Source organism: Caretta caretta, chromosome 3, assembly GCF_965140235.1.
Source record: "Caretta caretta isolate rCarCar2 chromosome 3, rCarCar1.hap1, whole genome shotgun sequence".
Lineage (NCBI taxonomy): Eukaryota > Metazoa > Chordata > Testudines > Cheloniidae > Caretta > Caretta caretta.
The window spans coordinates 60,129,481-60,154,058 of NC_134208.1; the positions used below are offsets into that span (position 1 = coordinate 60,129,481).

A 24,578-nucleotide genomic window follows, 5' to 3' on the forward strand; every position below is an offset into this window, starting at 1 on the left:
CTTCTTGCCTGATCCTGTGCTGTGAATGGCAATGCTCCCATTGACTTCAGAGGTACAGGATCAGGACCTTAATGTATGGTGATGCCATAATATTCCAGCAAATATGGGAAAGGAGAATAATAAGATATATTTGCCTACTAACTCAAAAACTAATAATACTTGATAAGATTGTACATTTACTTAATGAGAGAAAAATTGCACTGTTTGCTTAGTACTAATGATATAGAACTCATTTAAAAAATTATAAATGTCTATAAATCTTGGAACTTCCAGCTAAATGGCCACAGACTGGTCTCAATCCACCACACAATCAGGGCCAATCGGGGTGGGGAGGGGGGGCCAGGAGGGCCATTTGGCCTGGGCCTCAAGCTCAGAGGGGACCTCAAATTTAGAAACTTGTTAATTTTTAGGCATTTGATAAATTTAACAACTTGTTTTCATGCGCATCCCTATCAGACACGCTCTCTCAGCTTAGAGCTGCAAATGTAAGCAAATAAGAGATGGGATTTGGTAAAAGACATATTTTTTTTGTTAACTGATATAGATTTTGTCACATTAAAGAGTTTAAAACGTTCATAAATATTGCGTATTTTTGTCAGTTTGCCTGCATCAGTGGCTTCAGGTGAATGGACCTTCAACATGTTGAAGCAGGTAAAGAACTATCACCATTCAACTATGGGACAAGAGCGTTTTAATGGACTCACCATGCTTAATATCAACTGTGATGTTGCACGAAAGCTAGATTTTTCCTCAATAATTAGTGCATTTGCACAGAAAAAGGCTAGAAAAGCATTTGTTAATTAAAAAAATATTCAAATTATGTCTCACTTTTTTTGGTGCCTTATTTTGTTTTCATGTGTTGTCATTTTTTATTTTAATTATGGCTAGGGGGCCTCAAAAGCTGGAAGTGGCCTGGGCCTCTCTGGACCTCTGAGAGGGTCTGCACACAATTTATTAATTCCACCATGGCTTGGGGACAATGAGGAGGTTCCAATGAATTAAACAAATAACTTACAATAAGCCATTTTAGACACCAATCTTTCATGTGTTCATATATGTTTCAGTCACTTCTAGAACTATTGTAAGATATATTTCTTTTTTATCTAACCTATGTTGTATATCCCAAAAAAATGCATATCCAGTCATGATATATCGAATTCATGGCACTATTTATATTGTATATATCAGAATATTTTCTAAGACTAAAAATACAGAGTTTTTTCCCCATGTTATGTATACATTGTATTGGTTTGTATTGCTTAGCAGCTAGCACAAACCCAATAAAAAATAAAAGCCAGTGGCATTTCACAGCTTGTACAAGGTAGCTGCTAGAGATTCCCAATGAATATCTAACTAGAGAGGAAAAGATGACTTAAAACAACAGTGTCAAATAATTTAGATCCATAACTTGACCTATAGTAAAATTATCATACTCTAGAAGCTGCTGTCCTGCAGCATCTAACTATCCGTTAAATACAAATTCCAACCTCATCACTGAGAAATTAATGTAACCACAACCATTTTTGTGGGGCACATAAAATAGTATGGTATGATTTCTCCTGCTGGCTAGCATTGCAGTAGCAGTCAAACAATAGGTCTAATCTTGCTCCTACTGAAGTGAGTTCTGTGAAGGCTGGACAGGACGCAATATTCATGTTTATTCATCATTCTTTTCTTTTATATATGGCATGGATTTGTTTTTATACAACTAACCAGACACTGAACCCAGCTCTGTTCCCATGATTAAGGTCAAAGTTACTAATTTCACTGAAGGAAAGAATAAGACTCTTATTTTAATAAAATAAAGCTATTGTATAGTAAAGCATAACTTCTCACCTCGTCAGATATGCCGTGCTGCTCACAACACCACAAGATTGCCATCTGTGTTTATATTTTATAAATTATATATATTTCTTACATTTTGAGTAAAAATGTAACTTATGTGAAGTATACTTTGTTAATATTTCACATTTTTAAAATATCTATTATAAAAATATATTTTTGAATATACACACAGTTCTGTGTGTGTTTGTATATATATATATATATATGTATGTGCATATATACGTAGGCTTCAAAGGGTTAGACTTTTATCAATAAATGTTGATAAATGTCAATTTCATCGTACACACAAAATGATTAAATATATTTTCAGCAACCATCTAAATTTACAGAGAGGCAAAGTAAGAAAAATACTATTTGAGGACTTCTTAGAGTCGGATTTAAGGATATTTACTTTGTATATTTTTACATGTGATGCTGACAATTTGTGTTTTAATGGTTATAAAGCTTTATCAATCTACTGTCATTAAATAATTATTGTCTGACCCCTTCTATTGCCCAACCTCCTAAAACTTTCAAAATTTAAATGATAAAAATCAGAAAAAGTATTTAAAATAAACATCAATATTATCCATCAAAATTATTTTATATCAAATTCTGCCAAGTCTATGTATACACACACATACGTGTTTGTGTGTGTGTGTGTGTGTGTGTGTTTGTAGACTTGGCAGAATTTGATTTATGTAGATATAGATATATAGATACAGGTACAGATATATAGATATAGATATAAAGTTTGCTACAATCAATGAGAAAAATTAGGAGTTACAGTCACTTTAAATATTTAAATTGTACTATCAACTTTAGTACCCAGTGGTTTTGTGAGATGGTCACATATTACTAGAAATTTGTGTGAGATCACCAATTCACTTCTCAGAGGACAACAACAGCCATCAAAAGGTAAGTCACTACCAACCGGATCCAAATTTGAATAGGTGACATGGAGCTGAAAGGCTTCAGATGCCCTTGCTTATCACTATTCATTCCTCTCCCTTTATTAAAAGTATACTCCATTACATATAAAACTTCCTTAGTCCCTTAACAGCAATGGCTGCATATTATGTTTCACTCTCCATATTGTATTTCCTGGAGAGATGTTTTTCTACAGACATTCCTTTTTCTCTCAGGCCCCCCAACTAGTGGATAGCTTGGCACAATTATGCTTCCCACCTTCCCAGGAAAAAACAGGCTTTTCTGGAATTTAAATCTAAACTACCACCATCTGAAAAGCTGAAGTGTCACAATCTTCAAATGTTTAATATTGCCAATAATATAATGGATTATTCGTTAAGATACTGTGGGAGGGATTTTAAAGGCACAAAGGTGATCTTGAAAGTCAATGACAGTTGGGTGACTAATTCCCTTTTGAACATCTCCTCTGTATGAGAAATATAACATAGTACATAAGCTATGAAACAAGGCAGTATACTGAGACTGTAACTACAAGGCTATTCATACCTTAAAGTATTTTTCCCCATCCATGGCTAAAAAAGTAAGACATTCATATCTTTCTCTAAAAGACACTGATTTCCTCCTATTCTTCATGGTCCCAGATGAAGAAAAACAACGTGAAGGGGGTAAAAAAAGTAGGATGTCATCACAAGACATTGATGAAAAGTACTATAGACTTTCCCAAATGCTGGACTAGAGAAGTAGGAAAAAAAAACATTAGGTAGTGAATGAGGTCTAGCATAATAAACCAGAAATCAAAGCAGAGAGTAGAAAATAAAATATGTCAGAAAAAAGGTTGCTAAATGGATGATAAATAGCATGTTATTGTAGGTAAAACAGAGAGCCATAAAATGCAGAGCTTGAAAAATCCAATCGCCCACTTGCTAAGGGTGAATGAATAGCTTTCCCACTGAGGTGTCATCAATTTCTAAGAAGTTTATTTTTTAAAATATGTTGTGTCTAATCCTTCTGGTATTAAGATACATTTCCAAAGTGAACTAAATATAAACCACTGCAGTGCTCTCTTCCTAAGTCTGCAGCCCATTCCAGTGCCTTTGCTAATGCTCATCACTTTCCAAACTGTAGCAGAGTATTGCTGTTATTCAGAACCCCTAAAGGTATCCATGAAATGGATAAGAATAGGTCTGTTTCACTGTTCAAAGGCTTGGGATATTATGAGCAGCAGCAGCAGACAAACATTGGAGCTATTCACTGGAGAGGAAGGAAGGCTCAGAAACAGAGGCGGGTGGCAGAGTAGCAGAGACTCAACCTTTCCCCCTTCAGTGCCAACTTGCCATTCTTTCTCTGCTTCAGGTGCCATATACTCCTGAGAGAGACAGAGCTTGAAACTGCAGCATGGGTGGAAACTTTGCTACTTATGGAAGCCATAGGAGGATCAGTAATGAACAGGAAGAGAAAGGGACCTTCTGCCAGCCAAAGAAGTATCAGTTGCACAACTGCACTAGCCTAATGGATATGGATAAGAACTGAAGCAAAACTTCTATGGCACCTGCTCAGGGTAGAAGCCAAAAACTGGGAACTGTCCCACCCAGAATAGGACTGAGAGTCAATATGATGTGAATGTCGGAGGAGTCAAACCAAATGAAGAAATGTGTATATGATAGCTATAGTTCAGCAGACAGATTACATGATGAAATGACAGTAAAACCAAGACAAACAGGATCCAATATGTCCTCCAAAAGATGATTCAAAATTGAGGCACAAAATTAAAATAATGTTGGAGGGCAACAGAGACTGTACAGATGAAGAACACTGAATAAGGCCAACTATAAATGCTCCACACACAAAAAAAAAACAAAAACAAAAACACCCAAACCCCTTTTCTCCCTAGAGTATATCCTGATGTGAGCCTAAGTTTTTGCATTCCTATTTACAGAACCTCCAGCTCCCATTCCACTTCCTGCTCCCACAGTTCTCAACATTTTTTGATTCTTCTGACTTTGCAGAAGTCCTTATATAATTTTTCTCACAGTGACAAAAATTTGTCCTCTTTATTTTAATGTATATTTTAGCATTTCAAGAACTCCCAAGCTACGACAAAGTTTGCCCTTCCCTAGAGAGAACTCACAGAAGCATATTTGCTTCCTATTAGGAATGTTTCCAGCTAGTTACTACAGCCAAGAAAAGAAAACAGAACCTCTCTGGTATGAGCAAGGACAGGAGCATAAATATTTCAGGAATTGGCACTGCTAATGGAACAAGCAAATGCAAAAAAACAGCAGGTGTGCCCCCGGTATTTAGATAAATTTTATTTAATAAAAATCTCTGAATACAGAGTAAAGGTTGGGTTTGCAAAATGCTGAGTGCCTCATGAACTGTGCTGAGCCATTCAGTCTGCACTCAGCACTATACAGAATCAGGCCCAAGTCCTTTTTTACTTAATATTGTTTCACAGGGCTTGAAATGAGAATTATATCTACTTTGATGAAAGGATTGAATATGCATCTAGTTTCACTATAACTAAATACTTCTGTACTCCACAAAAATATAATTTGGTAACTTTCAACAGCAATACTCAGTCAATCACAATAGTTATCCCTATACTTAGCTGGTCAGGGTCCAACTCAGACACACCGGCTCAAAATAGATAGTATCTTACTCCAGAAGTGACACCACTGAAATCACCGAAGTTATCTATGCAGTATTTAATATGGAGGACACTATTCAACATGAGTAAAGGTGGTAGGATCTTGCCCTTTTGTTGAGTCCTTGTTAAGTTTTAAATATATATATTCGTCCTCCCCCTACACCAGCTCTATACTCTTTCTGCTTTCTCTCACCCAGAGCTCCTGCACTCCAAATGCAAACTCTGACATGATTTTAAATGACGTTCGTTGGTTCCTCAGCCAACAACAGTGTGGCTGGAAGCCAGAGGCAACGATCGCATTCGTTTTCAGAGAAACCAGATGTTGATAAAATTGTCATACTTTTCAGCAAGCTGATCTGCTTTGTGCCTGTCCGATCACCCATAGCTAGGGCCCTACCAAATTCACAGCTGTGAAAAATGTGTCACGGACTGTAAAATCTGATCTCCCCAGTGAAAGCTGGTCTTTTGTGTACTTTTTCTTTATACTACACAGATTTCACAGGGGAGACCAGCGTTTCTCAAATTGGGGGTCCTGACCCAAAAGAGTGTTATGCAAGTGGGGCGGGGGGGGGGCTGCAATGTTCTTGTAGTGGGGATGCAGTATTGCCAGGCTTACTTCTGCACAGCCTTCAGAACTGGGAGGTCAGAGAGCAGGGGCTGCTGGCCAGATGCCTAGCTCTGAAGGCAGCACCCACCAGCAGCAGCACAGAAGTGAGGGTGGCAACGCTATACCATTCCACCTTTACTTCTGTTCTGCTGCCTTCAGAGTTAGGTCAGGACCCCTACAGTTAAAACAACATGAAATTTCAGATTTAAATATCTGAAATCATGACACTTACCATTTTTAAAATCCTATGATCCTGAAATTGACCAAAAATGGACCATGAATTTGGTAGGGCCCTACCAATAGCACCGCTGTTTCTGGAGGGAAAATTGCATTAGGGTTTCGCTGAGATTGTGTTTTATTGATTATTATTATTAGCTGGACCCATGGAGTTCAGATCTGGATACAAACTTTGTAACGTGTGTTTAGATTTGGGTTGCGGTTCAGCCCATTACAGAACCAGGGAACAACCCTGAGCTCCATACCTGGGATCTGAACATTTCAAAAAGTTTGGAGGATAGTTTTGGTTCAGCCCATTACCCAGACAGGGTCTCTTTTGGCCTCAGAGGTCTTACCCAGGCACAGCGGATCAGGGGAGTTAGTTTGGGTGTATCCCCAGCGGTAGCTTTCCCTGGAACAGTTAAACAAACCACATCCAGCTCTCCAGGCAGATAAACACCGCCCCCCTCCTACTTGCCCAGCAGAGAGGCAAATGCCCCCTGCGCAGCAGAGCGGTTTTAAGCGGCACTGATTGCGCCGCGCTGCCGAGGCTGCGGTGGGGGCTCCCCTCCTTTTCTTCATTCCTTCAGCTGGAGGCAGGAGAAGCCGCCCGGCTTCTCCTGCGAGATCTGGCCCAGGTCCCAAGCCCCCTGGTGGGAAAGACGGCGCCACAGCCCCCCGAGAGCCGAGCAGGAGCTTCGCTGAAGGCCCTGGGCGCCCTGCAGGGAGAGTAGGGCCCCGCAGCAGCCCCGCTGCCCCTCTTGGGGCGGACTCGGGGGTCCTGCGAAGGGAGCAGGGGCTCCATGCACAGGGCTCCGCGCCCACCACAGGGGCGGGCTAAGGCACCCCGCGCGGCAGGCTCAGGGACTCCCAGGGCGCGGCGCGGGCTGTATCCCTTGGGGCCTCGGGCACTGTCCCGGGCGAGCACGCCCCAGCGCCTGTGCAATGCCTTCCGGGTGGCCCGCAGCCTTGCACGAGCCCGGCCCAGAGGCCGCTGCCAGCCAGCCCCGGGCTAGGGGAGGAAGGAGCTGCTGAGTCGCCCGGCTGCTGGCTGGGAGCCGAGCCCGGCGGGGGGGAGCGGCGCACTGAGGTGTCCCTGCTCCGAGCGAAGGAGCCTGAGCCTCCCTTGGCAGCTGCCAGAAGCCGCGGGCAGCGAATTCCCTTCCCCGCTGCCCCCGTGACTCCCTGGTGGGGAAGAGCCGCTCGCGATCGCAGGACACAGGCGCGGAGAGCCACACGCTGTTGGAGTAGTTTATTGGCAAGGGCTTCTGACTTCACACACAAAGCAGAGCTAAGTACCAGGCAGGAGGGCGTGTGCCAGCGCTCCGGGGCTCCTCAGCTTTAATCGGAGCTTTCGTGTTTGCACAGGAGCCTTCTCCCTGAGCCCTGTGCACTCAGCCTGGGGGGCAGGGAGAGCACAGCGCCGCACTCCCAGCCTGGCCCTGGCTTTCCCAAGGCTGCAGAGCAGTCAGTGTGGACAGCACACCGGAGAGAGAGAGAGAGAGAGAGAGAGAGGATCTGCTACGTGAAATTAACAAAACACAGAAGGAGCTGGACCAGAGGGACAAGGAAGAAGAGGCGTTTCTCTGAAGGAGAGAGAGAAGAGTAAGTGAAGTAACTGCACTGAGAACGGAGAGGAAGAAAGTTGGGGGAGGGGGTTGTTTGTTTTAATTCTGCACCATCACTGCAAGGAGCCCTGGGAGGGAATGATTTACCTTCAGCCTCTATCGAAGACAGGAGGAGAGCTGCGCACAGAGCAGCAATTGCTGAAGACAGCCTGATCTTCATGTCTGCCCTGTGGGATCACAACAACATGAATGGATCTGTGATGATAAAAAGAAAGAGAATAAGCACGGGTTAGAGGATGTGGTGGGTGTATTCAGAAAACATGAAAAGAAGAGCCGCAGAGAGACCACTATGTTCCCTAACCCCCTTATCCCCAGCCCCCACCCACGGGACCAGGTTACAGCCTCTAGACTTGGAAGCCATCCAAACTTGACAGATCTGCATTACTAACTGGAGAGTCTAGCCTCACAATAATGTGCCTTTTGTTACTGGGCCCTTCTGATCATGTTAATCAGACAAAAATTCAATTGTGGTTTTAAATTCGAGTTAAATCCGATCACGGAAGTGGCGAGAAGATTCCTGCTTCTACATGTACAAAACCTAGACTGAGCTTCATGACTTCATCCTCTAGTGTGAGGATGGCTAATTCAGAGGTCATTTTTGCCTTGAATCCACTAAAATGTCTCTTTCAGTTGGGGATTTTACTCGGCTCCTTTTTCATAACTGCTGAAGCACTTAGTTAACAGTATTTTAATGGTCTCAAGGCAGTTTGGAAATTGTAATAAAACTTTCTTTTGTTCTGCCTACAAATTTGCAAGTCTTCCTTTCTTTAAGGTCTGAAATAGATTACACAGAGTATATGTAACACACAACTGAAACCCGACACGACCGCCTAAACCCTGATGTTTTAACATCTGATAATTCGTTTACACAATCTCAGGGGAAATCGCTTTACAGTGCTTGATAAAAGAAGACAAGAGAATGAACCACGCCATCGCAGCAGATTGTCTAGAAGAATTTATGGGAACTAGAAAGTTTTTTGTCCTTCCTAATTACAAGCAGCTGTACGTTTATAACCCTGTTTGCTCAGGGCTACAAGTTTAGGGTCAGAACCAACAGTCATTACTAAGGCAAAACCTTCATAGGAGCGAATAGGAGTTTATCTGAAATGTTAGGCCCTTATTCTCCCATGGGAGAGGGGAATACATAGCACATGGAAATTTCTGAGCTTTATATAAATGGGGAGTTGTGTGTGTTTGTTATGAATAAATGCTACAGAGACCACCATAGGGTCGCCTGAGAGAGAAATCCACAAGCAATTAAGCAATATATTTTATCAAGAAGGTGCCAGGAGCACAACGAAAGAAGGAGGGAAAATGCATACATCATTAAGCTAATAGTCCACAGAAAGAGCTCAGTAGTTCTGTGCTATCTAAAGAACCAAACACAAGACATATTTCACTGGTGTAAAATGCTGACAAGATCCAACACTACCCTGCCCAGCTGCTGGCACTGAACTTAAAAGTATACCGTGCTGCCTTATATTAAATTGCTTTTCTTAATTGTCTGACACCGCAAAAAATTACTTGGGCCTGGGAGCAAGTCGAGAACGAAAGCCTGTTTCAGAGTCTATCGCCCATATTTGGAGATAGGCTTATGCCTAAGATTTGAGTCCTCGGCACTGACATAAGGATGAAAGTATATTGATAACTTCAAACGCATTCCACTGTTCTGCGCAGGGACGGGCAATTCTTGCAGCACATCCGCTAAAGAGCATTTGGTATCGGTCTTAAAAGCCTTTTAAACAAAACGTTAAAAGGACTTTTGTGCCTGAGGTTTTGTCTGGGCTTAGAGTGCCATCTTTTGAGCAGGAGCAAAAATGAACCATTTCAGCCAGACATGTGCTTTGCTGCCGCTGCCAGACTGGCATTCCTGGTCGATTTTTCCAAAAAAATAAAACTTTTAATTTTTTTTGTCGAAACATTTATTTGATTGCCTAGCAACACTTCATTCAACTTTCTGCTTTCAAACGTAAATGTCTTGACCCGCCTTTACGTGGAGGGAGGAATGCTCCTTTCACTTACTGTACTGAAATCAAAACAGATTGTCTTTGGACCAGGACCGAATTCTTAGCTTGGCTCTCAGACAGTAACTTCAAAAGCTACCACAGATCTTGCACCGGTATCAGTTTGATCTCGATGTTATACCAACTCCACTCCGAAGACTAGCAAAAAGTCATTCCAAGCCTATGCAATCAGCAACTTTTGTCACTTTCCCACACAAATAGCTGTCAGACAGTTCTAGATTGGAAACAAGGAGAAGCTACTTACAAGGGGCTGCACACACCGGGGGGGGGGGGAAGATCCCGCCAAATGAAGGCAGCGCTAACGTGTCTTTAATACGGTCATCAAAGCTATTCAGAATAGACTTCTTAGGACGTTAAACAGATATGATTTCACGTGAGCAACCCACATTGAAATTATAAACTAATTTCATATTAGACCCAACTACTTCCAACATGTTTTAACCTGGGCATAGAATCATAGAATATCAGGGTTGGAAGGGACCTCAGGAGGTCATCTAGTCCAACTTTGTCAAGGCTTTGTCAAGGCTTTGTCAAGCCTGACCTTAAAAACTTCTAGGGAAGGAGATTCCACCACCTCCCTAGGTAACACATTCCACCATCTATCTATCTATCTAATGTAGATACAGTCAGTCGCGAAACGCCATCTCCAAATGCACCATTTAATGCCGTCTGCTACAAAATCTTCACTTTTCCATACAGCTCATCAAAACAGCGAGTATCACGTATTCAGTGGGGAAAGCCACGAACAGTTTGCCACGCTTCCTGAGGGCTCAAGGAAACAGCAGCTCTCCAGCAGAATCGCCTACAATTCGCTAACAATGATAGGTGTTTCCTCTTGCAGAGGCATTTCGCAGCTGCCGTCACCACTGGCGAGAAGGCTCCCCAGTTCATCGATCGCCTCCTCGCCCACGCCGGTTACTTCAATTTCATTTCTAAGCCTGACTCCTAGGTTGTGAAACACACGCGCGTGCACACACACACACACACACACACGACACCCCGTTCTAGTCCCCCTTCTGTCCTGTGCCATTAGCTGTCAGTGCATATACAGTGCATCAATCAGAAGCGTGTGTGTGTGTGTGAACGGCACCGAAAGGCAACAGGACTCGGAAGAGAGGAGGGAAGGGGATTCCCTCTGCTCTGCGCGCACACAGACCTTTAGTGGCAGCTGCCTGGTAGCGGAGTCGGTGGTGGGGCAGCTCCTGCGGCGGCGCCTGCAGCCCCAGCGGTAGGACCTGGAGAGAGGAGGAAGGGAGGAGGAGAGAGATGAGCTCCGGGGCACCTTGTGGAGGGAACAGCAAGTAGCAGGAGCAAAGGAGGAGGAGGAGCAGAAGCAGCTGCAATGACCGAGACGCCTGGGTTGCTGTAGCTCCCAACGTGAGGGGTGCGCCTGGGAAGACTTGCCTTCTCCGAGTGGGAAGAGCCTCTCCCCAATCTGCTCCTTAAGAGAGGGCTGTTCCCAACTCGCAATTTACTCTCGTAAGCGGTTACGAAACTGCAGGGAAGGTGGACAGCTGCCACCGGATGATATATGCGCGCCTCTCTCCTCCAGCAAGGGGATCTACTGCTGGAAACTTGCGCATACTTCGCAACATTCCTAAGGCATGAGGAGGGCGAGCGCCGCAGCAGCAGTGCCCTGGGCGGGGAAGGGGGCAGGGGCCGGCGTGCCAAGGCCAGATGGATCTCTGTCTCCTCCGCTTGGGAGCCAAGCTGCAGCCGGATCAGGTTTCCCTGGCGGAGGCGAGGACGATTTTTCAAACTGGGGAACAATGGGAAGAGGGGGGGAGGGGGGACGACACCAAAAACCTTAATCGAACAGCGTTAGGTGGCTGGGACACCGATTCTGGGCTGCCGGAGGGGGATCGCTGCCCGGTCCAGGGCGCAGATTGAATTAGGTTAGAAAGTCTCCAGTAACTAACTGTCTATTTCAAGTGGGTCCTTTTCCTACATTGGTGGTTTTACGATACTGCCAGTGATTGAGGCCATTTGCAGAAACGAAAAAAAGAACTCCTCGGCTGAGTGCAAAGCGTGACGCTAGCGACGGTTGTCGCAATCTGCCCTTTACACACAATACAAGCACATGCCCGCTCGGGCTTTGGCAAAGGACAGCGGGGCGCGCAGCGAGAGGGCGCTAGATTATCAGCCGATCAAAGGAAAGTCAAACGTGCAGCGTGCCAAGAAAGAAGAGGGGAAACACTTTGAAGAAGCGCCCTGGCTACCAGCATGTGTGCTGGATTAGTCACCCCTGCTGCAGAGATGTATTGTTGTAAACACAACACACAACAGAGCCTCGAGCTGACAGAATCTAACCAGATGGAAAGGGGACATGGAGGATCCATTGTTGGGGAGGGAGGGCAGAATAAGAGAAAACGAACTGAACCTAAATGAAAGGATACATCTTCCCGATCCGGCCTCCCTATCTCCTCCCCCGGCATCGCACACCCCGCCCTGCCCCCTCCGCTTTCAACCCCTTCACTTATTATCCAGCCTAAATGTCTGCCACTCGCCCCGGGCGAGGGGAAAGTTGTAAGGGAATAGCTTGGGGGGGGGTGGAGGGGGGACGCAGACACCATGGCACAGAGATTCGGAGCTCGGCCAGCCCATCGCTACCTGTGTCTGCCCACTGATGATAACACTAAGGGCCCAGAGACTGTACGCTTTGCAATGGCAATAATACGTTTATCACTGCAACTCCCTGAAATAAACGGTTCCGTTATCGGGTACCTTGCGGAGGTGTTTCCTGTGCGTGGAGACCTAAACAGAGCTCGGATCAGGGAGCTGGGTGATTGTAATTAAAATATCCGGATGCATTTAGTTTGATCAGCCAGTGGCAGGGTAAGACCAACAGACAATTTCAACTTCAGGAACCTGCATATACTGTGTATATCAGAGACAGGTACCTTATGAGAAACAGAAATACACACAGGCGAGGCCACACAAACGCCCCGATACACACACACACTTCCACACTCCCTCGTCTGTACACGGGGCTCACAAGGCAAAAGCTATACAGCGAAAACGTAGCAATACAGAGTGACTCCGGTATCTGGAGGCTCTCCCACCGCCTGGAGTCAGCCAGCCACACGCAGACATTCTCAGCCTCAACACTCCCAAGCCATAGACACGCTCCTGCCGAAATCAGACACCCGAGCACGCTCCTGCACATACCCGTGTGCATTTGCAGTCACTGACCCACAGCTCTCGCCTTCCTCCACCCCAGAAGCAGCCTGATTCATACTGCGCTCACCCATCCAAGGCAGCTTGCCAAGCACCAGGAAACCCCTCCGGGCACTGACACCGCCCTCTTTGAAAGGCAGAACTGCAGGACACGTAAAATAAGGTGATTTCTTTTTACAGCCCTGCCCTCTTTAACGCGCAGAGGCAGAGCCGTGTTAGTCTCATGGAACAACAAGGCTTTTTTGCAGGCTACATTTGGTGCTCGGTATGACTTCAAAGCCTTTCAGTGTTTAGCTTTTATATGCCATTTACCACCACGTGTGCAGGAAATCGTAAACATTTATTACAGACGGTTACACTTGCAGGAGGCTTCTCCCCTTCAGATTAAAGTGGGGGCTTCACGGTCACGGCTGGGCGCCAATCTTTCCCCATCCCCAGCAAGTATTTGTAAATTAGGAAGACACGCACAAAAGCCAAGCGCAAGCGCACGCGCACACACACCCCCACACACAAGCTGTGCGTTGGCCTCTCAAAATGCAGCCCGAAGTGACATTCAAATCAGCCACAGACTCGCAGCCACACAAGCTGCCCCCCCCCCCTTTGGTGTATCCACTGCAGCGGTGTTGCAGAGACATTACACCTGGATGCTCCATCCCCAGCACTCTGCCTTTTCTCCCCGAGCTAAGAACAGGAGCGCCACGGTTCCAGCACTGCTGCATCCGTGGAAGATACTAGGACTAGGGACCGGATTTCTCTTGCTCGCTCTATGGTTGAAGGTTTTCCCCTCCCTCTATACGCGTTCTCCGCGGCAGCGCCCACAAAAGAATTAGAGTAGGAGGGGGAAATTGGTCCTACCATTTATTATCCAACAGCGCGATCTAGCGGTGGATTTAAACCGAGACTTGTTAGGAGGCAGGTGCCATCCATCAGCTAACGTGAAGAGGAAGGAAACGCTTCTACTTAAAAATGGCAATAAATCTTGTGAATTATTTAAAAAATTAAACACAATGGTCAAGAAGGACAACAATAAGAACGCCATACTAGGTCAGACCAATGGTTCTTCTAGCCCAGTAACCTGTTCTTCCAACAGGCCAATTCCAGATGCTTCAAAAAGAATGAACAGAACAGGGCAATTATCAAGTGATCCATGCCCTATGGTCCCTTGTTAGCATCTGGCAGTCCGAGGTTTAGGGACACCCAGAGCATGGGATTGCCTCTCTGACCATCTTGGCTAATAGCCATTTGATGGAACTATCCTACATGAATTTATCTAATTATTTTTAAACTCAGATAATAATCTACATGATTCACCATAATGAAAGAGGAGCAAGAAAACAGAAGCTACTATCTTTCCGTTTATATATTTATATTGCAGTAGTGCCCAGAGACACACCACACTCAGGTCAGGCTCCAATACCGGTCCATCCTGCAGACATACACAAAGGCATGATCCCTGTTCCAAAGAGCTTAGAATCTAAAAAGACAGAAAGACAAAAAAGATGAAAGGTGGCAAAAGGGACAGGACATACAAGCAAAGGGTGACATTCACTCCAGCACAGAACACAGACTTGTGTACCATTTATGTACCATTTGAGCCCTACTATGAGGATTTATGTGGTACTTAAGTGTGCTTAAGACTTGTGCTGGCCTTCCCTACAGAGATTAATTTCACACAAAGCAATCAGAGTGATGGCAGGTGAATGGCATGTAAGTCAATGGGACTAAATAATAAAATGGGGTCAAATTCTACTCTGATATACACTCTATCTAGTCCCTTTTAATTGAAGTACATCTCTGCACAATTTGAACCATTGCATTTGTTTAAACTCACTTCTGTTCCATTTAATTTTCCCTAAAAACCTGAAAATGCAGCTGAGTGCAAATAAAATTACAATTAAGACTTTAAAGGGCAGATTTGTTGGGACTGACCTTTCCCAAAAATATCTTAAGTTTGATGGGCCAAGGGCTGCTGTCCTTACTCCTGCAGTAGTCGCATTGACTTCAATAGACCCAGAATGTTTAAAAAATAAGAAAAAAAACATCAAAAAGAGGATAGGCATTTAGAAATTTGGTCCCCCTTTCTAGCATACTCAGAGGAGGATGTCTCTCCAGCTGGCAAGCCAGAATCTTTAGCCAAGGTCTTTGAATATTAACCTGATCCTGAACAATTAATGTACAATGTAGTACATTAACACTTTATTGTAATTTAACCTTAATAAACAGTTTTCAGAAAGAAAGAAATCTTAGAAAACGTGCACGGATATTTCCAGACACTTTGGAAGTGAGTCAACCACTCTTACAACATACCACAAATTCAACTGTCTGGTATTGCTAAAATGCACTTTCCAGAACTTATACCTCCCCCTCACCGATGGATTATCAAATACTCTTGACCTGCTAACCCCCAAACCAGATTTTCAATTTTAGTTTCCTTTCAGCATTTCAGTATGAAGGATGTTCATTTTTTTAAAAACCCATCTCTGTTACTGAAAATAAATTTTTTTAAAGAAATAATATTTGTTGGTGGTGTGTTTTGGATTTTGAATTCTTTTACGGGGTTGACATAACAAAGACTTCTCTCTAAATTCAGTATGCCCCCAGGAAGATTGTTCCAGAAAGAGGGGCATCATTAACTACATTGAAATATTTTTCCAAACAAAAATAAATGAGTGCATCTCAGATGTTTCCCTGTCTTTCACAGTGAAACCACATTTTTCAGAAATGTGCTTTCGGATGTTAGGATGCCAAAGAGTCTGTGATAATCAATGCATGAATAATTAAAATAATCTGGATAAAATGAAATATCAGTAATTGTATCTAAAAACAAAAATTAAATTACTTGGCATATTTTTTTAAATGTCACATAAAAGAATTTGGTCACCCATTCTGCAATTGGATTCATATGGATGGAGACCTTTTGAAGTCAATGGGACTCCACACATGTGCAGGAGTCTGCCCACATGGATCTAGATGCAAGACCAGGGATTCACTTCCTATCCCTACCAATTAAGCAGTTTCTGTGAATTTCTTGGACGAAATCCATCTCCACTGATGTCAACAGCAAAAATTCCATTGACTTTAATGAGACCAGAATTTTACCCCTTGCGTTTAATATTTTGTTTAAATTTATTTTATTTTGCCTCAAGATCTTTAGCTATTAGAAGCCAAATATATTGAAGAACTGGATTTAGAATTTGTGCTTTCATATTCTGCAATCATTTGAAGGTAAAATTATATGATTATTTTTAATCTCCTGTTACTATGTACTTTCATAGTCTGAGTACCTAATATGTGATGCAGAAGGTATTTCTGAAATGCATAAACATTTACTGACTCTCTCCTGCCTGCTTGTTTCTTGGACAAGTATTAAACACATTAAGACCATGCACTCTAGCTCCAAACTGCTCTTTCCTATTTAAAGTGAATAAATGGAAACTCTGGTGACATTTACTTAGATATAAAAGCTCCATTTTTAAATAAATATTGTTACAATTTTAGTAATATGTTCATGTCTTTTTATGTGATTATATGTATACGGGAAACTACAGATTGATTAGAAAATGTGAGCTGCTCTTGAATTTAAAGGAACTTTATAAATAGTGCTCTTGGCAACTTTTCCCAGGTTCTCTCAGATTGTATTGCCAGGATAACGCAAAACAGAATATTCTGCAATTCAGAACCATAAAAACCTGGATATCTCTTCCATGTGGCTATCACAGTGGATTTGGCCTTAGTGGTTTCCTGGCAATTGTGCTTGTAAATGTTATGTGCTTTATATGGACACAAAGCGTCAATTTATTCAAATGCCAAACAAGGAATGGTTTTAGAATTAGGAAAAAAGCATTATCTCTAAAGCTATTCTGTTGAGCTCTGATTTACTGTAAAGTTTCTGCCTATGAGCAGATCCACCTACATCCTGCCTTGTTTCCTCCTATGGATTTAAAGAAACAGTACACATATCCTCACAACACTTTCCAGTTGAGTTCAATGTACTGAGGTTGTACAGCACTTCACAGCATGTGAGAGGCTCACGCCCTGAGAGAGGAGGAACAGAACCCAGTTATATAATTGTCTGACATGTATTGACATTCATTTTTATTAATTATTATTATTTCTATTCAAGCAGCACCTAAGGATCCCAATCAGGAATCAGAGCCCACTGCACTAGGCATTATAGCAATAGATAACTCAAAAAGAACTCATGCCCAAAGAACTCACAAACTAAGACTCAGATAATATACAAGATGAATAAATTATAGAAGGATGGCAATGTAACATGCAGAAGCTGTTACAGTGGCCTTAGGAGTCACAGACGGTCAGGACAAAGGGATTAATTAAAAGTGATCTGCAAAAAGGGGGTGAAATTGGGGTTGATCTCCATTATGATACCCCAAGAGGGATTCCCTCCTGTGACAGGGCGTCCACCCCACACTGGCATACAAGGGGTTAATAGAGCCCTAGGGAGGCTCTGTGGGAAGCAGCCAATAGGAGAGAGGCTGCAAGGAGCAGCCAATCATGGCCCAGTGGGTTCACATAAAAGGAGCTGCAGGACCAAAGTCAGTCAGTCAGTCACTGTTGGGAGCTTGAGGAGAGAAAACTGCCCCAAGTAGGCTGCAACCCCATAGCACCTTGGACAGAGCAGTGCAGGCAGGGACCTGGGGAACAGAGAAGCAGCTCTGGACGGGCTGCTGGTACTGAGTAGGGTGCTGTGGCCATGGGGAAGTGGCTCAGAGAAATGCAACAGTAGTCAAGGCAAGGAACACAGTAGGTGACTGTGATTCAAAAGGTCCCTGGGCCAGGAACCAGAGGGTGCCGTGTTCCTTGGAGTGACATGGGTCTGAGAGCAGCTAGGACAACAAGTGAGGTGCCATCGGGAGAGAGCGTACTGACCTGCAGAGCTAATCCCCAGGCTGAACAGTAGGAGGCGCCACTCTGGTGAGTCATACCTGTCACACCCCCAAAAAACACTGTTTTTTGTTTTTTTTTTGCTTTTGTAAACTTTAAATATATAAGGTCTCCCAGATTTTGCTGGATGATTCTTTAGAAGACTAAAGAACTTGAGTGGGATCTTTCTCAGTGCTCAATTTAAGTAGCAGAGTGTAGAAACTTTCAGGAAGATCTTTCCTCTGATCTGTCAGCGACTTAAGCTATACAGGAGTCAATTCATCGAAACTAAAACCAGAGTTTTAAACAGTCTGGCTACAAATTCCTTACTCATGTTTCACTTCTTTGCTACTTCTGCTAATTGTGTTTTAGTCTATATTTTAATTGGTATTTTGTGTAAAATACCAGTGTTTTATTACTACTGGGTAAGGTATACTTGGCTATACCTCTAGGTGGATGCTAAAAAATGCTAGTTTGACCCCAAAAAGACACTGTTAATCCATTGCTTGTTAACTGTTATGGTTCTGGATAGGCTTGTTACCCATTGTAAATGTCTAATCGTTTTTGGAATCCCATTAAGCTCTTGGCCTCAGTGATATCCTGTGACAGAGTTCCACAAATTAAGTGTGCACTGTGCGGACAAGCATTTCCTTTTATCAGTCTTAAATTTACTCCCTTTCAATTTCATTGAGAGTCTCCTAGTTCATGTATTGTAATAAAGGGAGGATGAGTGTCTAATCTAGCCTCTTTCTGTCATTCATTAGATGAATAAAATGGGACATGAGAGATATTTAACATAATCTCTGATGCAAACAGTCCAGTCTTTTCAGTCTCTCAAGTTATGAGACAAATTATACATCCTAATGCAGGTTAGATGGCACACCAGAGTTTGACCCTGATCCTGCAAGACGGCAGGCTTGGATTTCTGTAATTGAGTCATTTCAGCAGGTACATAATAAATTAGAAGGATACAGTAAGACATTTTATTACCGCCTTAACCCATGAGAAATTACCCATCTTAGAAAAGCTGTTCTTTTCCCAGCTATTCCTTACAATATATATATGATCAGTTTCCTTTCCAGTGGTTTTTATATTCCTTGGTAAATTAGGCATTAAACTAATATTGCGCATGCCATAAAATGCACAATAAAAATAGAATACATCTTTTAGGCCCTATCTTCCTTGGCAGATTTCCAGCCAGTGACATGAGAAGAACTCCATCCTGCATTTATTTATTTGGACAATTTCAGATCCTTCCATTTCAGTACTGGAATTCAGAGGGCATCACTAGTCTGACCGCCCATTATGAGAAATGGCGTCTTAATTTACCAAGCTCAAACTTCCAGCACTGGTTCTATCTTAAATCTCAGCATTTACTGGACAGGATATGAAAGCAGAGCGTCTCAGGAGAGTGCTATGGCAATGAAATCATTGTTTAGGATAGCTCTCGCCAGGTGCATTTTCCTTAGTAACTGTTAACTCCATTTAGTTTTTATAACTGATCTTTCCCATCATGTAACTTTCTGAAAATGTAAAGTGATCACGTGGATAAACAAACAAAGATAAACTAAACAAGTCAGTCAAAACCAGAGATATTAATAGAAAGGAACTAATTTCTAATTTGATTGGGAAGTTTTATAAAAGCCTGTGCTTTTTAAACAGTCATTGAAAAAATTAATGGTTTCTCTAATATTAACACTGAAACACGAGGGGCAAGAGAGGGCAAATGTGAATGCCCCCAATTTCCACATTAATTTAAAAAAAGTTCCAAATTGAGTTGTATGTTCATTTATATTATTTCAAAGAGATTGGTTTGTAATTTTAGGACTCAATCTTGGACTTGTTACTCAGGCAAAATGCCCCAGTGAAGCCAATGGCAGTTTTCCCTGAGAAGGAAGTGCAAGAAAGGCCTTAAACTAGACAAATAGCAGCCAAGACCACTTCACATTTACATGTCAATCTGCCAAGGCTCAAATGTAAAACATGGTGTGCAGAATTGTATCCATAAAAGGTCACATAAATTCCTTTGAAATCTAACACAATCAGCTATGCTGTCTATATTCAGCTACTGTCATGGCTAGGTTTTTTTATGCTGATTTTTTTTATACTAAGAAGAGTCTTATATAAAGGACAAATTATATGTACTCTTTTATATAACCATATACACTAATCCCTGGTACTCTAGTGAAGTTAGACCAGAGATGAATCTGGTGCATTATAGAATTAATTATTTCTATAGCTATTTTTCATTAAATTTTTCCATACATAATGTTATTCCACAACACCATGACTGTGATTCCTGGTTTTCCTCTAACTGACAGGTCACTGGGCGATCAACAATCTGCCAGGGAGAATTTATCATCCAAAAAGACACATACTTCTCTTGAATTATACTGGCCAGTAGTTATTACTTGTGGAACATTGTAATACAATATACCTGACACATCCCCTTTTATCAGACATATGATTAAAGGATGATAATCAGAACTGATTTTCTTTGCATTTATTAATTTTTGTATTTCTTAAATACGGTCACTCCCTACATGGAATTCCAAAACATTAACACAAAAAGAAGCTTGAAATGATAGAGGTTTAATTTCTGAACATGGATACACCGATTTGTAACCTCACTTTCATGAGCCCACGTTTCTGATGTCCACGAACTTCAATACACATTGTGATGGCAGATCTGCAGAGGGGAGGGAAAAAGATGCATTTATGTCTAAGGTGAGAGGCAGCCCTGATATAGAGGCACAGAGTCAATGGTTAGAGATATAAGTGGATGACCAAACCATAGCTTCATAGCCAGTGGGTGCTGGTCCTATATATGGTACAATTAATGGCACAGTGGTAACTTTAAAAGCCATTAGGTCCAATGCTGTCCCCATTTAGCTCTCCCCTTGGGTATAAAAGGCCTTAAACACAATGAAACTACCATGGTTATACTGCTTTGAGGGGACAAACTACAAAATGACCACCTAGGGGGACTCTACTCCCAGAGAGGTTCAGAGAATGGCAGGGGGCAACATGACAAACTCTCATAGATATCAACAGGTCATGACACAGGTCCATAGTACTAAACACCCTACACAGGGGGCTCAGACACTAAACATCCCCAGACTAATTACACAAAATATATTGGTATGTTGATGGGCCACCACTGAAAATCCTCTATGATACATTTATGGAGAGCATCACATTTGGGGAGTTATATACTGGCAGCCACAAGAATGTAATAACTAGGGCCCTACCAAATTCACGGTCCATTTTAGTCAATTTCACGGTCACACGATTTTAAAAATCATAAATTTCATGACTGCAGCTATTTAAATCTGAAATTTCACAGTGTGGTAATTGTTGGGGGCCTGATCCAAACAGGAGTTGTGGGGGGGGGGGGGTCACAAGATTATTGTTGGGGGGGGGGGGGGTTGTGGTACTGCTACCCTGACTTCTGCGCTGCTGCTGGCAGCAGTGATGCCTTCAGAGCTGGGCAGCTGGAGAGTGGCAGCTGCTGGCTGGGAGCCCAGCTCTGAAGGCAGCAACATAGAAGTACGGGTGGCATGGTATGGTATTACTACTCTCACTTCTGTGCTGCTGCTGGAGAGGCACTGCCTATAGAGCTGGGTGCCAAGCCAACAGCCTCTGCTCTCTGGCTTCCCAGCTCTGAAGGCGGCACTGAAGTAAGGATGGGATTACCACAACCCCCGCCACAATAACCTTGCGACACCCCCCCCAACTCCATTTTGGATCTGGACCCCCAATTTGAGAAACGTTGGTCTCCCCCCATGAAATCTGTAGACTATACGGTAAAAGCACACAGAAGACCAGATTTCATGGTCCGTGATGCGTTTATCATAGCCGTGAATTTGGTAGGGCCCGAATAATAACTTACCTTAAGTGACTGTCATCCTATGTCCTTTAGATCTGAGCACAGCAGCCGGAAATGAATTGCATTTACAGGGAGAAAGTGGCGTCTGGAGGAGAAGGATTTTTTAAATTTTGCAATTCTACTTTGAAAAGTGACTTTGTAAAAGTGGCATTGGAGAAGCCTGCATCTCTCAATGATTCCATGTACAATTTTCTTAGTTTCAAAGTAAAAATTTTTTTTTTCCTAACTTGCAGCTCTGCAAACTTAGCCTGGGATCTGAGGGTCAAGCTAGAGTCTTTTCTTTTAATATATCATCACCAATAATAACAAGCCTGCTGCCTAATTATGTCCTCAATAATACCTGTGCAACTCCCTTATCTTCATACCATGCCCTCAGTTACTACTATGCAGCCTTACTGAACAGCAATCAGATTCTAATCTGCATTCCTTGCATATCTAAAATTCCTATGGACCTCTATGTGAGTTTTGAGTGAACAAGGAATATAGGATCAGACATGAGCTGAGCTACTTAATATAAAAGTACTGTCTGTCATTACACGCAGGTGTCAGTGTAACCCACACACCTTCTGGGTGTGGTGTTGTGTGCCATCCAGTGGCACCAAGACCACGAGAGAGAGATTAATGAGTTGCCTCTACAGTCTTAGCTACCAGCTAGTTGACTTTTAGCTCATGCAGTAGAGGCTCATGCACTAAGCTCCAGAGGTCCCCGGTTCAATCCCGCCTGGCAGTGACTGGGGTCTGTTGGCATTACATCAGCAGCCCAGTCACTTGAAAATGCCACATCAATTATCCTTAAAAAAATAAACTTGCCATCCTGCATTACTAATATTAGAACTACTCTACTGTGTAAACAATTGAGGGGGAGGAAGCTTAATGATAAAATTAACTCTTCTTGTGCCCTCTCTCATACCTGTATCCTTCACACCAGCGGTTGGCAACCTTTCAGAAGTAGTGTGCTGAGTCTTCATTTATTCACTCTAATTTAAGGTGCTGGACGAGCACAAGTCCATGGGGCCGGATGCGTTGCATCCAAGAGTGCTAAAGGAGTTGGCGGATGTGATTGCAGAGCCATTGGCCATTATCTTTGAAAACTCATGGCGATCGGGGGAGGTCCCCGATGACTGGAAAAAGGCTAATGCTCAGTGCCCATCTTTCAAAAAAGGAAGAAGGAGGATCCTGGGAACTACAGGCCAGTCAGTCTCACTTCAGTCCCTGGAAAAATCATGGAGCAGGTCCTCAAGGAATCAATTCTGAAGCATTTAGAGGAGAGGAAAGTGATCAGGAACAGTCAGCATAGATTCACCAAGTCGTGCCTGACTAATCTAATTGCCTTCTATGACGAGATAACTGGCTCTGTGGATGAAGGGAAAGCAGTGGATGTGTTGTTCCTTAACTGTAGCAAAGCTTTTGACACTGTCTCCCACAGTATTCTTGCCAGCAAGTTAAAGTAGTATGGGCTGGATGAATGGACTATAAGGTGGATAGAAAGCTGGCTACATTGTCGGGCTCAACGGGTAGAGATCAATGGCTCCATGTCTAGTTAGCAGCTGGTATCAAGTGGAGTGCCCCAGGGGTCGGTCCTGGGGCCGGTTTTGTTCAATATCTTCATAAATGATCTGGAGGATGGTGTGGATTGCACCCTCAGCAAGTTTGCAGATGACACTAAACTGGGAGGAGTGGCAGATACGCTGGAAGGCAGGGATAGGATACAGAGGGCCCTAGACAAATTGGAGGATTGGTCCAAAAGAAATCTGATGAGGTTCAACAAGGACAAGTGCAGAGTCCTGCACTTTGGACAAAAGAATCCAATGCACCGCTACAGACTAGGGACAGAATGGCTAGGCAGCAGTTCTGCAGAAAAGGACCTAGGGGTTACAGTGGATGAGAAGCTGGATATGAGTTAACAGTGTGCCCTTGTTGCCAAGAAGGCCAATGGCATTTTGGGATGTATATGTAGGGGCATTGCCAGCAGATCGAGGGATGTGATCGTTCCCCTCTATTCAACATTGGTGAGGCCTCATCTGGAGTACTATGTCCAGTTTTGGGCCCCACACTTCAAGAAGGATGTGGATAAATTGGAGAGAGTCCAGCGAAGGGCAACAAAAATGATTAGGGGTCTGGAACACATGACTTATGAGGAGAGGCTGAGGGAACTGGGATTGTTTAGTCTGCAGAAGAGAAGAATGAGGGGGGATTTGATAGCTGCTTTCAACTACTTGAAAGGGGGTTCCAAAGAGGATGGCTCTAGACTGTTCTCAGTGGTAGCAGATGACAGAACGAGGAGTAATGGTCTCAAGTTGCAGTGGGGGAGATTTAGGTTGGATATTAGGAAAAACTTTTTCACTATGAGGGTGGTGAAACACTGGAATGCGTTACCTAGGGAGGTGGTGGAATCTCCTTCCCTAGAAGTTCTTAAGGTCAGGCTTGACAAAGCCCTGGCTGGGATGATTGTCGGGTATCGGTCCTGCTTTGAGCAGGGGGTTGGACTAGATGACCTCCTGAGGTCCCTTCCAACCCTGATATGCTATGATTCTAAGGTTTCACGTGCCAGTAATACATTTTAATGTTTTTAGACTGTCTCTTTCTATACGTCTATAATATATAACTAAACTATTGTATGTAAAGTAAATAAGGTTTTTTAAATGTTTAAGAAGCTTCATTTAAAATTAAAATTAAAATGCAGAGCCCCTGGGCTCGTGGCCAGGACCTGGGCACTGTGAGTGCCACTGAAAATCAGTTTGCGTGCCGTCTT

At 43.2% G+C, this 24,578-nt stretch overlaps 1 protein-coding gene across 1 annotated transcript in view; it reads right to left on the minus strand.

Moving 5' to 3' along the window:
* The window catches only part of COL12A1 (collagen type XII alpha 1 chain), a 132,978-nt gene extending 119,506 nt beyond the window's left edge, over positions 1-13,472 (minus strand). The window contains 2 exon segments of the mRNA XM_075126534.1: positions 7,940-8,047; positions 13,366-13,472. Of these exon segments, the coding sequence (XP_074982635.1) occupies positions 7,940-8,012 (73 nt within the window). The 5' untranslated portion in view covers positions 8,013-8,047; positions 13,366-13,472.
* Between the last annotated feature and the right edge of the window lie 11,106 nt (positions 13,473-24,578).